Raw genomic sequence first — 19,433 nt, forward strand, 5'->3', positions numbered from 1 at the left:
CATAACCCACTCAATTACTTACAGAATAATAATAATTTAAAAAAAAATTTTTATTATTATCTTTAGTTACATATTATTCTTGAATTATTAACTATGTAATACTTTTTAAGTTCATCCCTTATGCCTGGTAAGGGTGTCAACTTCGTTTTTTTAAATGGTAACACATATTTTTAATTTAATTAAATGTTTGAATTTTTAATAACACAAAAATGTTTCAAATTTTTTAATATAATCCATGTATAATATATGCAGGATTAAAAATACAGGTAGGTAATTGGTTTTTATGACGTCGCTACCAAAGTCATGAAGTGTTTATTGTAAATTATGACTATCACTATATATGTTTTCTGTATAGTTGGTGTATTTATACACAATAATGTGCCAGACTACCATTGATAATAAAAGCTGCGATCTACAAATATCGACGTCATAAAAAACGAATTAGTTACCTGCTTTTCTAAACTCTCGTCTATAGTAACTGAAGCATTAAAATTTTATATCTATATAACGAATAAAGTTATATTAAAAATTCAAATGCCATTCACTAATATCATTGTTGAATAAGAATATTTTTCATTTAAAAAAGCATATTTTATTATTGTGGCCCAAGTGTCTAGGTGGTAAAAGGATGTGGCACAATAATCACCAAGACAAAAATTTAACAATAAAAATAACTTCTTAAGTTTCTCTTTTTAATTTGTCGGTGCAATATTCTTAACATTAACTTTTTAACAGGGAAATTAGAATATATTACGCATATAGCTACCCAGTAGAAAAACTCACAATAAAATTTTACCAGTGAGTAAACATTTAAAGTTGGACTAGGTTTAATGTTAAAATATAACAATTAAAACAAAATCGATGTTTAACATATTAATTGACATTTATTTCCATGATAAAATATTATTATTTAAGAACAAATAAACTTAAATTTAAAAATCACCAAATCAAAGTTTACTTTTAATCTTCAAAGTATTTAAAACTTTAAAAAATTTTGAGTTAACTTTCAAAACAATTAAAAAAACTAGCTTTCATAGGTAAAAATGCTTTTTGTAATCCGAAGACGGTAGTCTAACTATTCCTAGCTTAATCTTGGAAACTGAACATTTTAATTCTAATTGGTTAATTGTGATAAGACACTTGCGTGTAGGTGTTTCTTTAAATATTTTGTATGTTAAAGAAGGGCCCTGTTTTGGTAATCTTGCATAATCATAATATTGATAACAAATTCAAAAAAAAACAATGACAACCGTTAAAGTGTCTGTTAGTGATGGGAAATTTGATTCGATCAGATGAATCAACTCTTTCTTTGAATCAATTCAGTGAAATAGTTGTACAACGATTTTTATGATCATTATTTTTTCGATAGTAAATAGTAACAGTTGCTTGTTGGTAATTTGGGGGAGCCAGATATAACATTTTTTTATTATGCATTGTTTTTTAAATTCCGTTAAAAATATTCCTAGTCAGAAAAGTGGTCTGATGTTTTCTCGCTTATCCATTTTTTGGTTCGAACTAATGGTATTTGGAAAATCAGAATTGTTTGCTATAACAATGATAACGTAGATCATGGTGTATTTAGGTGTGCTTTTATTGCGAGATAAGCTAAATTTCAGTGTTACCCATTAACTGATTCTTCTACCACACTAAATCACTTCAATCGTATCATCCGGAGAATCGATTCATTCGTGAATTACTCATCCCTAGTGTCTGTGCAACAACACTCGTGAATTATATAATAAGATAAAAAAAAATTATCTGATAAAAACAATTAGAATGTAAATTCTAATAACTATGATTTCTAAAAAACTTATACAATGTTAAAGCGATTAATTATCCGTAATATATCAAAAAAAAATAAATACTATATATCTATTTATTATAATCTTATAACAAATGAAGGTAAAACAGAAAATAAAATTTAATATGGCTGTATTATAACATTACACATACTTTGATAAATATCATGAATAGTACAGAAATTATACTCATTACTTAAAGAATTTGTCCAGACAAAATCTAATTTATCATATATAGCTACTAAAACGTATCTTATATCTTTCAAATATTTTCTAGTATAGCAGGGGATTGTTTTTGATTGCAAATAATTTTGAATACCTGGTAGGGAAATATCCAAAATGGATTTTAAAGATGATTTATAGCAGTTTTGGTCCATGAAATTTTGCAAAGTTAAGGGTAGCTTTTCAAGATTATTATCAATATTTTTATCATATGAACCTAGTTTTATCAGATTACTTAATATGTTATTAACATCAGTTTTTAAATTTGATTCTGTAAATGACGATAATTTTGATAAAGCCGACTTCCAAAAAGTTATTAATTCTGCAAAACTTTGAAACTCCATCATCAGCTGGTTTTCACATTCATTTTCTGTACAATTATCTTTTATACATTTCGCGATTTCTGAATACTTCACAAATGTTATTGCAATGTTGCAGCTTAACAATAAATGCATTTGTGTTGCTTTATGACTTAATGTCTCGGAAGTGACTGAAGCAGCATTGACTATTTCATTTATGGTGACTTTTTTACCATTTTCATTTATACTTAAAAGAAGTTCCTTTAAATCAGTCCATAATGATTTTTCACATAACGATTGAAGGTATTTAACATCATCCGTCGCATTCTTCATACCGATTGCGTTGACGACACATAGTATAAAATATGAGTATTCTAAATGCATTCTTTTAATTTCGATATGAAAAACTTTACGCAATTATTTTTTTATTAAAATCCGTATCTTTATATCAAAAAAAGGCAATGATATTTTTACAAAAATATTTTTTTTAAGTAAACAAATGAAGTTGACATAAGCTATACAAATTATAGCGATGTAAAGTAAAATAAACTTATTATTCTGATTTTTTTTAGAAAAATTAAATATATTAAATCATATACTTAAATAAAAGTGAAACAGGCGTAAATCAGAGAACATAGGGATATTATTAGTAGAAATAATGAAGCTAAAATTTTCATTTTGCCTTTTTATTCTAGCCAGAATTTCTTTTAGCTTACCCTATCCAGACCACTTTTATGTATATAAGTACTGATAATAATGGAGTAACTGCAGTAATATTTAAGCTACGAATAAAAATTATTGTTTGCGACAATCTGGTTGAATGTGAGATATTACGTTATAACATATTTAATGATAATACCACAACATATTCCCCGAGATTACTTTCTACTACATTTGTACATATAATTGATTATGTTTCAACACGATTACTGTACTTTTTTCTATACTTGTAAAAAATTGAATACTAATATAGATACCAATAAATATTCAATTTGAAAGGAACTAACTATAATATAAAACATATAGATTCTATATGTTTATTCATATCGATCAGGCACGTATTCAGAATCAATTTTCGGGAGGGGGGGGTTAAAATTTTTCATACATAATAAAAAATTTTAATGCACATTACAAAAAGTACATAATTATATAATTATAAAATGAAAATACTTTACAGTACTAAATATATAATAATTAAACATTTTATTACAATGAAACTAATGAAAAAAAAATTAAAATCATAGAACAAAGTCAATCTTGCGTGGCATTTTGGAAAATGTATTGATATAATGTAATTATGTTTTATAAATCTTTCAATTAATTGACTTTTGAAGAAGTCTAAAAATGGCAAAAAAATTGACGTACTATAATTTGTGAAATTCTACCTCACTATTTTCACGAATAGAACGAATGACTTGAACACAGTTTTTGACATATTCACAACACTCAGATAAATCTACATTTATTATTTGTAGAGATTTACATAGAGGCAATGTTATAGCAAATAATTTTTCTGTAACGTACAATGAAATTACAAATGAACTTGAGGTAATAGTTTTTGAAAGTTGAAATGCAAGTTGTGATGTTTCTAAATTATAATGATGTTCGAGTTCCCTTAATGTGTTTGTAATTGGTAAATATAGTTCCTTAAACCGTAACAAGCTGTCATGGCGTTCAACCCAGCGGGTTTCACACATTTTTAAAAGCGTTTCGTGACGTGTGCCTGGAATTAAGTGTTTAATAAATTTTTTAAAAACTTCTGACCTTATTGGAGATTTTTGAAAGAATGAAATAATAGAAGTAATAGATCCAATACAATTTCTAATCTCTGGAATAGTGCACGATTTACTTATGGTGAGGTTAAACAAATGGGCGGCGCAATGAACGTACAAAGCTTGAGGTAATATATCACTTATATTTTTTTGAACTCCATTATATATACCACTCATTGACAAAGCTCCATCGTAACCTTGACCCACTAAAAGTTCTTTTTTTAAACCTAATTTATCTATTTCACGTATTATTGTGTGAGCTAATCCTTTTTCTGATGCGTCGTAAATAGGAACAAAAGTAAAAAAATCTTCCCTAATGCGACAATCTTCAATGTACCTTACACACAGCGACATTTTTTCTATTCGTGATATATCGCAAGTTTCGTCTGCTAAAATTGAAAAAAAACCCCGCATTTTTAACTTTGGTTACTATCTGAGTCTGAGTCTGAGTACCACAAATATTTATTAACTGGTTTTGTATAATAGGGCTTATGTAAATAGCATTTGATGCCGCATTTTCTAAATGAGCTTTTAGATTGAGATCTCCAGATTGCACCCTAAATCTTAACAAAGATCTAAAATTTCCATCATTGTTATCAGCACTGGAGTTAAAAATATGTCCACTTTCATTATCTCCCCTTAATGCCAATTCTTGACGACCACAGAAAATAATTGTTTCGATAATTGGAACCAGTTTAGCACGATTTTCTAGAACTAAGTTTTTATGAGCTGAATAGATAGCTATAGAAATATCGGGTTTTTTACAATCCATTACTTTTAAAAATTCATCCTTACGTAAAATAGACAATTTATGGTATTCTGCATTAGAATGCAATTTAAAACATTCTATAGCATCTTTCCATTTAGTAAAAGGTTTACATACTAAAGCACCTACTTTTTGATTAGAACCTTTTCCAATGCATTCATTAGAAAATAATACACATATTTTACATAATGCTCCTTCTAATTTCTGAGAATAAGTTAACCAATGAAACCGTGTTAACCAAGACATTTGGAATTTCAATTTTCTTTTTGACACCACCGGAAAATTATAATTTGTTGAAGGCACCCATGGATTTTTTATCAATTCGTACTTAAATTTATCATCAGTTATTCTATTATCTATTATACCGTCCAATATCTCGAAGTTCTAGTAATTCGTCTGGTAGTTCTAGTGGTTTTGTAATGGAAGTAACTAAATCTGAATTTAATTGATTGTTTTTCTTATGAAAAAAATTAAAAATCGATGACTGAGATGGCATACTTCGTTTCATTTTTTAAGATATGTATAGAATAAAAAATTAATACAAAATACCTATGCTGTTAACAGATACACAGCTAAAATAATACAAGATCAAATGAATTATTAATCATATATGTTAGAACAATACTTCTGAAAATATGACTAAACGGGCGAAAAACCAGCGAACTATTTTATTTATAAACTGATAAAGTCCGTCTTCCGATTATCGGATAATGTCTGTCATTTTATAAAATTTAAGATAATGTGAGACTAATGGGCAATTGGGAAATGTACAAATGCTTAAAATTTATAATACAAACTGTAGATGTACGAATTTATATAAAGCTTGTTGTTTGTTATATTATAATGAATAAACATTCTTTCAAAATTTCGGGGGGGGGGGTTGAACCCCTAACCCCCCCTGTATACTGCCCTGATATCGATACATTATTCCTATCCCGACGTTAATTTGTAAACATCAGCGTTCAACGTTTATGACTATTAGGACTTTTTAACTGATTGTTATAATTGGTTTTCATTTTATATTAAAGTAATTTGTTGAAAACATAACGTATTATAAAGAAAATTTTTTTGTTAATACATNCAAAGCTAAAATTATCATATGTATTTTGTTTGCAATTAAAATAAATTATTCAGTTGTCAATATGTTGAACAATGTCTCTCAAAAGTTCTTTAAATAATTTTACCATATAGCATCTTTTACTAAAATTAATTTTATTTTCATATAAGCTAATTCAAAAATTACTTACAAATTCAATATACTACTATACTTTTAAAAATATAATTAAATTACTTACTTTTGAGTTAAGCATAAAACAAATTATAAACAGGAAAGAGACAAGAGAGCCATAAATCTGGTCAGTTCTCTTGTTGCTAAGAAAATGGCAATGTTTCAAAATGAGCATTTATAAAAATGATAAAATTGGTCAATAACTTGCGGGTATGGAGCACAAATCACAACTAAATTAAATTACAATTAAAACACATGCGTAGAATTATTGGTCAGTGGTTAGGGGCAGGTCTAGATATTCCGCCATAAGCTAACCAAATGAATTCGCGCTAGTCTCAATAAAGTCATCATTGATCATTGTTATATTTTCAATGTTATTATTTTATTAATTTAATAATTAAAGGTTAAATTATTACATAAAATTATAACTGTATATCAATCTATTATAATCATTGTAATGACTCTATTGTACTTAAAATAAAATGAAATAGTAGGTACAAATTGATCGTATGAACAGTACTTAAACTGAGAGCCAAGTTACCGAGTGCACTTTTGAACATTAATAAAACAGTACGGTTTTATTTTGAACTTTGATCTTCCTAGTACTTATAAAGAAAATACTGGGTTACTTATTGAAAGCTGAACTTTCCCAGCTCTCGTGGCTGACTAGAACCGATCATGAACTAATATAATGCTACTCGGACGGAATCCGGATTAAATACTTTAGTACTCATGACATAAATTGTTTTTAACAGACTTTAAAAAAAGGAGAAGGTTATGAATTCGGCTGTAATTTTTGTTTGTTACCTCAGAACTCCGCCATTTATAAACAGATTTCGAAAATTCTTTTTTTATTTAAAAGTACATGCTTTTAAATTAGTCCCATAGAAATTATATCAAAATCTGTTCAGTAGTTTATAAATCAAAATAACTGAAAAATGTAATCAATGGTATTAATGGTCACTGAAATAGACCCAAATGAACTACCTATTTTCAGGCTTCGTTATCAGGTAATACTTAATAATTAAAAATATATACTAAAAAGTAAAAATAAAAATTTGTACACAGAAAAGATACCGACTAATAAATCTGCTATGAAAAAATTCACTAAAAAGAGTAAAATAATTTAGACTAGAATTAGAATAAAATCAATTTATAAGAATAATAATATAAATTTTTAATATTGTCGGAGTCGCCACCAGCTAAGTTAAACAAACGTGTTCCATAATCAACAAGACGGCATACGTTTAATCATAGACAAGTATACTATAAACCACTATCAGTATACTGGTAATGGGTACAAACCGAGATGGCGGAAGGGTAACATAGTTGAGAGTAGCGACCCGAACGTTCTAAAATGTAGAGGGCAGACGTCGTCGACTGTTGATATCAAAATTTTCGAATTTATTTATAAATAAATTAGTGGAGATAAAATGTTATTTATTTTAGTAGCATCTTATGTTATTGTTATTTTAAAGTAGAAGTAAAAAACAGCAGCTATTGATATTGTTTTAAGAAATAATAAAACTGCTAATTTATATAACTATTAGATTCGATTCGTAGCTAAAAGACTATTGGTTATATGCTACTATTATTAATTAATTTTTTTGTGTGTTCGTGAAACACAATTACTCCGCTCTTTTTGCCAACCAATTTTGCCCAACTATATGTCAAAAAATTAAAAAAACGTATTTATTTGAATGATACATAAATCTAAAGAAATTTTCAATTATAAAAAATGCTTTTCTAAATTTTAATATACGTTTCTTGAAAATCCTATCATTAACTAAAGTACTGTGAAAGCATAAAATCATCACAATAATTTTTTTTCTTTTCAATTTTTGACAATGTTTCAAAAAACCTGTCTTTTAACTTACATAAATTAAAGTTAATGCAATGTACTATAAGCTGAAAAGAGAAAGACTATCCGAAAATTCGATTTCTGGGAGTTATTTGGGGAGTGTTCTAAAAAAATATTTAAAAATCTGCAATAATAATTTTAACAGCATGACGAATATATAGTTATGGTTTGACGTTGTAAATAAATAATAATAGTTCTAATAATCAATTTAATCAAATGAAATGTTAAATCTGACCTAGTAATTTGTGGCAGTTAACAATATGGTTTGAAAAGTAATAATATTGATAAATAAAAACTAGCAATCACTGCTATTAATCGTTTTGATTAGCAACTCTATTGCTATTGGAAAATAACTTTGTTGAAATCACTGCTACTACTATTCCTCGCCACCATTAAGGAAATACCTATTCTGTACCGCGTCTGCTGTCTTGTTGTCTATTATAATATTAAATGTATATCCATTCGTACTAAGGTACTTCACTGATAAACGTTTGTGAACCTGGGCTGGCGCTGACTCCAAAAATAACAACAATTTTAAATTATTATCCTAATAAATTGACTATAATCTAATATGACTTATTTTATTCTTTTTAGTGATTTCTTTTGTTTGGGTTTTTCCTTGTAAAAATATTGTAATAAATAAACACATTTTATAATTGTTCAAGTATTTAATATACATGGAAGGATTTGATGAAGGGTTTTAATAAAACTTACTTCATAACAACATACAACCATATTGGGACCTCAGAAGTTAATCGCAAAAAAAAAATTCAACATCTTTAAAGATTAAATAATTCTCAAAAATTATAGATGTAACCACCTCCTCTCTTTAAAAAACAAATTAAATATTATTTTAATATATACATAAAAAAATTAAAGGTGGTAGGGTTTCAATTATCTATTATAAAATATTTTTTTATAGAATCAAATCATATTAAAAATATTGAAAAGGGGGTTTATGTTTTTATCCCACCATCTTCCTATAAATTATGTACGCCTCGTGTATACACTTTTAAATTTCAGAAGCTACTTAAAATCACATTTTAAAATTACATTCCAAAAATTTTTTTTAAACTTTAAAGTTAAAATTTTAAAATTTCAATTATTTTTTACAAAGTTTAAATCTTAATAAATGTATAAAACTTTTAAATAAAAATTGTGTGAAATCATACTAAAATATTTTTAAATAGATTTAGGGTATTATATTATTATTAGTAGAATAATTGACTCATCATTGGCCATTAAATGTATTCTAAATATTAATAAAAATATTGAATTTTTTTTTTTTTTTGGATTTTTTAAGTAGTATCTTTTGATTTTTAAATGGTTAAATACTTTATAGGTTTGCCTTTATTCATTTTATAACTTAATTTTTTTTAAAGGCAGCATATATATTGAACTAGCTTGGAAAACAGTAAATAATCTAATTAAGAAAATGACTGGTCGATAACAATTTTTAGACCAGTACTTCGGAATTAATAAGTCTTTATGGCCGACGAGAGAAAAACTTCTGTCGAGAAATAATGTTTAATGATAAAAATAGTCAAACCCAATCACTAATACACTAAAGCAATAGATTGAAACTACACAACAAGTCGACGACAAATTTATTGATTATTTGTAATATGATGGACTGCTATCTGAGAAAATAAATACTGAAATCAATGAAGTCAAGAAATAAGAGCGGGAAATTCTAATAACCGGTCGCATAAAGTATCCTAAATGTATATTACACTTAATATACTGTATATAATATAGAATATATAAGGATCCTGTCTCGATCAATAGTCACTCAGTTTTATTCTCTTCTGTTCCACGATATGGCAATAAGTCTATAAGCAAACTGGCATCGTTGCTTTGAAAAGTTTGAAGGGACAGAGCGTTAAAAACGTTCTTAATGCTAATGAACACCACGTTGCCAGTTTAATTATGAACTAATCTCTTATTTGAATTTGTCGCTCTTACTACTTATGGCTCGATTGACTTCAGTATTAATTTTCTCAAATATCTGTCCATCGAATTGATAATAATCAGTTTATCATGAAAAACTAAATTTTTCCTAAGTAATAGTTTTATAAATATTTTTTTTCCTTTAAATACATTTTAGGTTCGTCCTTTATTCCATGCAAGGGTACATACTTCATTTTTTTAGATTTTAGATTTTTTTTAAATTTTTTTAGATTTTAACGTAAATTTTTAACTTGATTATAAAATAAGAATATGGTCTAATTTAGAAAATTACTGGTCAATAATAACTATTGGACCAGTACTTAAAAAATTTATTAGTATTTTTATACTTGTAATAAACCAAAAATAAAAATAAAATATAAAGAAAAAAAAAATTACATTAGGGAAATAAAAGATAATACAAGAAATAATAATACGAATAATGAGAAATAGTAATAATATAATAAGAGTAATAAGATCTAGCTTGGTGGTGGAATATTGGGAAGTTAAATGTTTTTTTTTAAAGTTATAAAATTTCTTTATTGATTATCTTATCTAATTTTTATAAATGGTTTATTACGCAATAGATTGTTGGAGGTTCGAAAGCATAATTAAAATTGTATTTACCTTACGTCCTATGTAATGCAATGATGTCTCAAGTATTCCAATGTTGATTCTGGTATCAAATGCACAACGTATACGATTTACACTACACGTTATATAGTCAATATACTTACGAAAACGATTCAAATTTAAAATAATGTTATATAATTACACAAAGTTTTTTTTTGTAAAAGATTCTAAATACTCTATATTTTATTTGAAATATAATTATAATCTGTTCTTATTAATTTTTTTACGTTTGTTGAATAAGTATTTTCTTTTGAAATAATATATTTTGTTGAGAGATCGGCACCAATATTTCTTAAATCTTCCTCTGGCCTGGCCAAAACAAGATTCAAAAATATTTATATCTATGTAAAAAATTTATCAAGGTGAAATTGTGGTGGCCCAATTAAAAAAATATATTTAAATTTTAAAATACTATTAGATAGTAGAGAAATAAATTGACAACAAATTCATTAACTATTTTGAATTCGATAGGTCAATCGAGCTAAGTAGTAAGAGCGACAAATTTAAGTAATCGGATGAATAAAATTAAAAGGTCATAAATGTATAGTTACTATACTATACTATAGTACAATGAATATATTGCATAAGAGAACGTGACTTTTGGACCAAATTATAAAATGGAAGGAAACCTATGTTTACTAATAATTACTCAGTTGTGTTCATTCGTGTCCCGCGGGTTAGAAATAAGTTTATGAGTATACTGGCAACGTTACTTTCATAAGTCCGTATAATAAAAAAGGGACAGAGCATTGAAATCATTTTTAATGCTTATTAGCACAACGTTGCCAGTTTGCTTGTTAACTTACATTTTATTTGAATATGTCGCCGTTTTTAAGATATCTGTTCCATCCGCTGAAAACGATTGTTTGAATTTGTGGCTCAAATATACTAAAATTATTGCCATTAATAGAAGACCGTCCGGTTAAGTTATTTCTTATTTATCTCCCATTATTGTTGTAAATTAATTGTATTTATGTTGTTTATTATGTCAAACACTTTTACTGTATTAAAGTTATACAATATTTAGTCGTAGTTCCATTGCTGTACTGTTAAGTGTATTGACTATTATTACGATTATTTACGATTCAGCTATATTAATTACAACAGACCAATAATAACCATTAAAGTATTGAACTTGTTTCTAAAACTCTTCTAGCTAAGTTTAAGAACTAAAAGACGACACTTCAGATAATTACTGCAAATAGTTAATTACTAAATATTTAATAGAAACTATTCGTTTTTCAACTAATGAATTGTTATATTTTAAAATATCATAATCTGACAGGGATGTCTTGTGGTTTGAACGGCGGTACGATCGCACATCCTACTAAAATGAATTAAAAGAAGAATATTAACTGTATATTCTTAATTCTACATTTTTATTAAAAATTAAAATTTTCAAATAGTTAAAATACATTTGTCGTGTACGAAAATTTAAATTGTTTCCCTCAGTGTACACGAGTACGCACACACACACACGAGCAGTGTCTGGATCACCGGCAACGTCGTCCATACGGTAAAATATTAGTATATTACTAAATTGGGTAATTTATTTTTAGAATTAACTGATCGTCGTTATCGGTTGCTTTAATAGCCTAATCGCTATTAATATTGTTTTCATTTATATTTTCTACTGCGACTTTTAAAATAATAATATGCATATTGTGTTTTATTTTATTACCACCGCCAACACCCACGAACCACCACCACTGCTAACAATTTATTATATTTATTACATTTTAATTTTTCAAATTTTACTTGTTCGAATACATATTATTTTTATTTATTTTATGAAATCGAGTAAACTTTATAAATATATAAAACTTACATAAATATTGCCTGAAATATTACTTAATATATATATATATATAATATGTTATTTAATTAGTTTTACAGAGAGATTGATAAATCATTGACTACTAAATTTCTCCTAATAATCTTAAAAATAATTTTTTTTGGCATTGTTTATTAATATAATAATAATTTAAATATTTTTTTAAGTCTGTCCTTTATCCTTTAAGGATGCCAATTTTATTTTTTTAAATTACAATATAATTTTTTAACTTGCTTATAAAACAGAAAATTGTCTAATTAAAAATATTACATGTCGATAATAACTATTATAACAATATTTTGGAAATTATTAGTGTTTTTATACTTAGGCGCATGGAAATAAGCAGCCAAGAAACGTCTAATGAATAAAATTAGTCATAAATATATTAGAGCAATAAATTGAAAAGTACACAACAAATCGGCGACAAATTTATTGATTATTATTAATTTGATGGACAAATTTGTAAAAACTGAAATTTGTCGAGGCAAGTAGTAAGAGCGACAAATTCAAACATTCAGATAAACAAAATTAAAGTGTGATAAATGTATACTACAATGAACATATTACACGAGAGAACGCGTTTCGGCGGCCAAATGGTAAGATAGAAAAAATCTTACTCGTAGTAGTGACGTAGTGTTTTTCTCGGGACTGCAATGAAGAAATTAGTTCTTAAGCAAACTGGCAACGTTGCTTTCACTAGTGTATATAACTAAAAGGGAGAGCATTGAAATCTTTCTTAACGCTTATGAATTCCACACGTTGCCAGTTTGTTTATTAACTTACTCTTTATTTGAATTTGTCGCTGTTTTTAAAATATTTGTGCCGTCCGGTGAAACAGTCGCTCAAATATACTAAAATTTTTGCTATTAATAGACTGTCCGGTTAAATTATTTCTCTATTTCTTATTTATTGCCCATTAGTATTGTAAATAAATTCCATTTATAAAATGTATGTTGTTATTTATTATGATGTCGGCTTAGCCTATTCTTGATATAAATTAACAAACACCCCTTTTACTACATAAATGTTAACATTTTTTTTTAGCAGAAATGATTGTTAAATTGATAGAAAATTAAATTTTTTTTTCAATATTCTATATGAAATTATATATATAATGTAATTAATAATAATTAAATCGGTTATTCATTGTAATAACTTTTAATTTAAAATTTAAAAATATAAATAATTATTTACGAAATTGTGAACTTTATAAATGTATAAAACTCTTAAATAAAAATTTTGTAAAATATTACTAAAAGTATTTTTAAAATGTTGTTTAAAATAATCTTAGAGAGCGGTCTGCCCGGTTAAGTTATTTTTCTATTTCTTATTTATTTCTCATTAGTATTGTAAATCAATTCCATTCATAACATTTATGTTGTTTATAATGTCGTCTTAGTCAATTTTTGGTACAAATAAACTTATTCTTTTCTTAGCAAAAATGTTTGTTGTGTTAGATAGAAGTTTTGAATTGTCTTTATAATAATTTTCAATTTAAAATTTATAAACAAATAATTTTTTAATAAGTTAAACTTAATAAATATATAAAATTGTTATAAAACATAATTATTTCATGAAATATTATTTAATATATATAATATGCTATTTAATTAGATTTACAGAGTGATTGATTTATCATTGACCATTAATTTTTCCTAATAATCTTGAAAATAAATTTTTTGGGCTTCGAATATTAATATAGTCACAGTTGTGAACTTTATAAATGTATAAATTTCATATATATATATTGCAATTAATAATAATTAAATCGGTTATTCATTGTAATAACTTTTAATTTAAAATTTAAAAATATAAATACTTGTTTACAAAATTGTGAACTTTATAAATGTATAAAACTGTTAAATAAAAATTATGTGAAATATGACTAAAAAAATGTTTAATATGTTGTTTAAAGTTAGCTTTATAGAAAGATTGATTTATCAATAGTCAATAATGACTACTGATTTTTTTCTAAAATAATAATAATTAAAAAAAAATTCTTTTGCTTTTGTTGAATTTAATTCTTAATTAATAGGTTGTTAAATTCATTTTAAGTTCGTTCTTTATCCCTTATAAGGGTACATACTTTATTTCTTTAGATGGCAGCATACATTTTTAACTTATTTATTAAATAAAAATTTAAAACTTATATTTAAAAATATAATTTTTAGATCAATACTTCGGAAATCATTACAATTTTTAAGTTTATAAGAAATTATAATATATTTATAAATATCTTTTAAAATAAACTACCATTTAATTAAGTAAATGACTAATCGATAACAATTTTTGAATCAGTACCTCGTAACTTCTTAACATATTTATACTTAGGGCAGTAGAAGTATGCGACCAAAAATGTGTAATTACTATTTTTAAATTTAGTGGGTTGAAAATGAAACTAAGAAACGTCTTATAAAAATAGTCATATCGAAATACTTATATAAGAAAGCAATTGTAGAGTAATAAATGTATTGATTATTTTTAGTTCTATGGGCAGGTATTTGTGAAAACAAAAATCAAACAAGGCAAATGGTCAGAGCGACAAACTCAAATAATCAGATGAACAAATTAAAGTGTCATAAATGTATATTACAATAAACATACTGCACGACAGAAAGCAACTCGACTGTCAAATAGTAAGATAAACGGCCCTAATTTTACACAATAGTCACTCAGTTATGTTTTCTTTAGCTCAAATTATAGAAATAGTTAAACGTGCTTAAGTTTGTATAATTGAAAGAGCAGAGCGTTAAAAACATTCTTAGTGCTTATGAGCACCACGTTGACAGTATGCTTATGAACTCATCTTTTATTTGAATTTATCGCTCATACTACTTGTGGCTACAATAATTTGTTGCCGCTTTTAATATATATTTTCCATCTACAGAAAATGGTTGATTGAATTTATCGCTTAAAATTTGAGCGATATTCACCGTTTAATGGTGTATAGTAAATTAAAATTATTGCTATTAATAGACCATCCCGTTGGGTTATTTTCCTTGTTATTTATCATCCATTAGTATTGTTAATTGATTGCATTTGTAAAATGTATGGTGTTTATTATGTCAGCTAGTCAATTTTTGGTACCAAAATCAATCACCACTTTCTCTATATTATTGATGTTTTTCTTTTTTGTTCTACTTTTAGCAGAAATTGTTGTAATGTTTGATAGAAGTTTTTAATTTTCTGTTTACATTTTATTTAAGACTAAATGTATGTTGTAATCTACATTAATTAAAATATAGTTGTATATAAAATTTACATAAGAAAATCAATCCTTATAAAAAGAATATCAGCAAATCCGAATCTTCAAGGTTTATAATTTTACTGTTATTATTATCTTTTAACTTCATTACTAAATTTTAATTTTAATTATGTGTTGATTTCCTGTAATAAAATGATTTTAATTATTGTATTAAATAATTGTCTATAATTATATAATAATTGTTCTAATCAAATAAGTCAATTTTTATTATTTAATTAACTTTCTTTCTTTATTCTATTAATAAATGAAGGATATCAAATTTTAATTTTTTTAAAATAATATTAAGGCTACATAATTTAATAATATCTAAAATAAAAATCCTCCTAAAATATTCAAAAATTAATTTTTATTTTATATATGTATGCCAAATTTCGAGTTATTTCAATAATTTATTTGATCAATTAAAAAAAATTTAATTTTTATTGGTTATTTTGATAAATTAAAATATAAAATATAAATTGTATTTATATAATTGAAACTACATAAAACATAATAATAATATTAAAAAAAACTGCCCTTAAAAAGTAAAAACATGCTAAGCAAACAAATAAAACCGAAAACATTTCCAAAAAAAATGACGTGATATCATATTTGTTCTAACTTTTATTTAAAATTTTACGTTTACCTTTTTCTTAATATAGTATCTGTTTTAGCATAAAAAGGTAGCGTATTACACTAGTGAGTGAGAGTTTCGTAAGTCGAGTGGGAAGAAGAGAGTCGCCACAACAGCTAGGCTGACCAGCAGCATCAAATGTTTCACATTAAAAAAAGTTCGTAATATAAACACTCTCTTCATGTTGACTATTTATAAACTAAGTTTTTTATTTTATTTATAATATGATCAAAGTTGTGAATTATATGAATTTAACACATTTTGTTAATTTAATTCGACACACACTATTAGTTATTCTTCATACTTGATAATTTAATTCTAAATTTATTTTGAATTTTATTTCAGTTTTTAGCTTTTAAACCTGTTGTTGTAAGTTGTCATCTGTACTTTTAAGTATGCACTTGTAAGTAAAATACTTTGATATCATAAGATTAATATCCTAATTATATTAATAAACAAAAATTATTTAATCATGATTTTATTATTGCCTAGACTATATCATGAAAAATAGTCGCATATAATATAAATGCAAAGTTCTAAAAAAACCTTGAGTGATTTCATGACAAAACATCATGACAAAGATGACACAGGTCGCGGGATTGTATCAATATATTGTACTATAATATATCTGCCAGTCGTAAAAGGCGACTAATAAGGTCGCGTCAGGTCAACAACCGGCGTAAAATTTTTGTCAAAAAGTGTTAGGAGTCCTGAACAAAACTTAGGCGGATTGTCTCATTTCGGATGTACGCGGGGACAAAAAGTGAGAGGATATAAAGTAGCTAAAAACGGAGAAAGCCTAAAGAATGAATTGTTTGATACCAGCCGGACAACTTGTGTGGTAACTGTTTCATTAGTCATATGTCAGATCTACCCAACGCTTGTAATGTCAACAGTGTAAAGACAACACTACTTAACTCTAGGCTGGACTCTTGTATAAAGAGAAATACAGTAGAACTCCAATTTATTTTTGTATTGATTGAATGCGATATGATGACGGCTGATGTGAGCGTAGATGATGTGGGTGATCGTTTCAAGTGGAAGTTTAGGATAAGGGTGGTCGACCCCATGAAGTTGGGATTAAAGCGAGGAAAAACAAGAAGAAGAGCAAAAAACTATATGCATTTAAGAAGTGTAATAAACAAAAAAAAAAATAAAAGTAATAAATTCATGGGAAAATGAGGGTGGGTAAAGATGAAGTGGTATCTCAGGGTCGAACTATATTTATTTATTAAATAACAAAATATCCCTACCTCATTTATTCCTATTCTTGTTTATTACGTGATTTTTTAAAAGTAAGACATGCATCTCACAAAAATAACCGTATTTAGTTGATTCTGACGAGTAGAATCTGACATCAATCTAAAGTGTTAATAGTTATTATAGCACTATTTATTTATAGCTTATTTAATTATAACTGTACTATTTATAGTCTAAATTATATTATTATAGTCATTCGTCAATTTAAGTGTTACTTTAATTAATATTACAATCTACGACACACTTCAACATGTTACTGTGTATCTGGGGTACAACAACTGAAACACATCAAATAAAGTAAAAACCTTAATCATTCATATTATAAAATAATAATAATAATAGTTCTTAGATTATTTAAATATTATAGCAAAATAGATCGTTTATTTAACATTTTTGTTTTATTCTCAATATCATTTTAACTTCAATTGCAATATAATATTAAATCACTAAAATTCATGATCTAATCAAAATATTAACTTATTTTTAATTGATGATGTAGAATATCAAGTATTAATCCTTTATATATTTTGTATAACCTTTTTATAAATACTAGACATATGTAGGGCTATGCTTATAAATTTAATAAACATGATGACTTCAATAAAATAATTAATTTTGTATGATATTAATTTTAAAAAAGCCAGTACAAGGGGGTCGCGGCACAGTGGTGACGTGGCATAGTTGGATCAAGTATTGAAATCTTAAAATTAAGTGATTAAAATCACTATATAAAAAAAAACGCTTCGATGCAAATCTTTAGATAGTGTTTAATTTAAAAAAATTGGTGGATTATTCCAAAAGTTACATGATCTGCTAGTTCCTTATAAATATATTATTAAGATAAAGTATGTCGAATGAAAAAGGGATTATTAAAAAATATTATTTATCATAAAAAAATTGTGTTGATCCAAATTTATCTATTTACCAAATGTGTCTATTTAATAAGTTATAGCATTATAGAATTAAAAATAAAAAAATAAAATCGAGAATTTTCACACAAAAATACCATTGGATAGCCATTTTCACCGTGAAAACAAAATAAAGTCCGAAATTGTTTATTTCCATAATAAAGTACATTACATTAGCTTTAATTTAAGATATATATAAAAGTGTCAGTATTTCCGGAACACTTTCAAAAGTTAAGTTGAAAAAGTTAATTTTTTGTGAAAAAGTTGTCATTTTAAAACCTCCCCTGTGGGCAGGTTTAGGGTCAAATTTATAAAAAAACTATACCAAATAATAGGTAAAAACATAAAGCATCTATAAAAATAAAATTATATTGATTTGTTCATTTTTGAAAAAGTTATGGCAGTTTTAAGTAAAAAAAATGTCTTCGACTAGATACGATTTGTGATCTTTTAACGTATCATTGATAGAAATCGGTTCGGTGAGAGCTGTGAAAAAGTGGTAACAAACACACAAAAAAAAAGTATGCGATAGTATGTCGGTACCAAATTCGCCATATGCTGAGTCAAGTTAAGCTCAATTAAACCTATGTTTAATATTCATAATCATAATCTTACTTTGAATCTATATTGGCTAATATGAATAGTCAAATGAAAACCAATTTCAATGCTAATGCTAACATTCATCTTGTTTACGTGATACAATTAAGTTGTACATGCAAATAAGATCTATCATACGACGATTTTTAAATCCACTCCTCAACTTTTGTCTGTTACCTGTAAATAAGCTAAGTCAATAAAAATAAAAATAATCTATGTAAAAATAATTTTCAACCTTTATAAAGTAAATTAGTGTCGTCTATTAACTATTAGTTTTAATTTTATTATCAAAAGTATTACTAATTATTTTTTTACCTTCAACCCAACTTTTATACCCATAATCAGACTTTACGGTGAATAGTTTTTCATACAATTCTCGTGAATTCAGATCGACCGATGTGCGTTCAATTAAATCGTTAGTAATTGCCT

At 26.0% G+C, this 19,433-nt stretch overlaps 1 protein-coding gene across 1 annotated transcript; it reads right to left on the minus strand.

Moving 5' to 3' along the window:
* Positions 1-3,684: 3,684 nt before the first annotated feature.
* On the minus strand, positions 3,685-5,104 carry LOC126898224 (52 kDa repressor of the inhibitor of the protein kinase-like). Its single transcript, XM_050672165.1, has 2 exons — positions 4,546-5,104; positions 3,685-4,481 (listed from the first exon to the last, which is right to left on the minus strand). Exons 1-2 carry the CDS (start codon positions 5,102-5,104, stop codon positions 3,685-3,687), a joined length of 1,356 nt encoding a protein of 451 aa, XP_050528122.1.
* Between the last annotated feature and the right edge of the window lie 14,329 nt (positions 5,105-19,433).

Source organism: Daktulosphaira vitifoliae, unplaced genomic scaffold (genome assembly GCF_025091365.1).
Source record: "Daktulosphaira vitifoliae isolate Bord-2020 unplaced genomic scaffold, ASM2509136v1 Scaffold_2, whole genome shotgun sequence".
NCBI lineage: Eukaryota > Metazoa > Arthropoda > Insecta > Hemiptera > Phylloxeridae > Daktulosphaira > Daktulosphaira vitifoliae.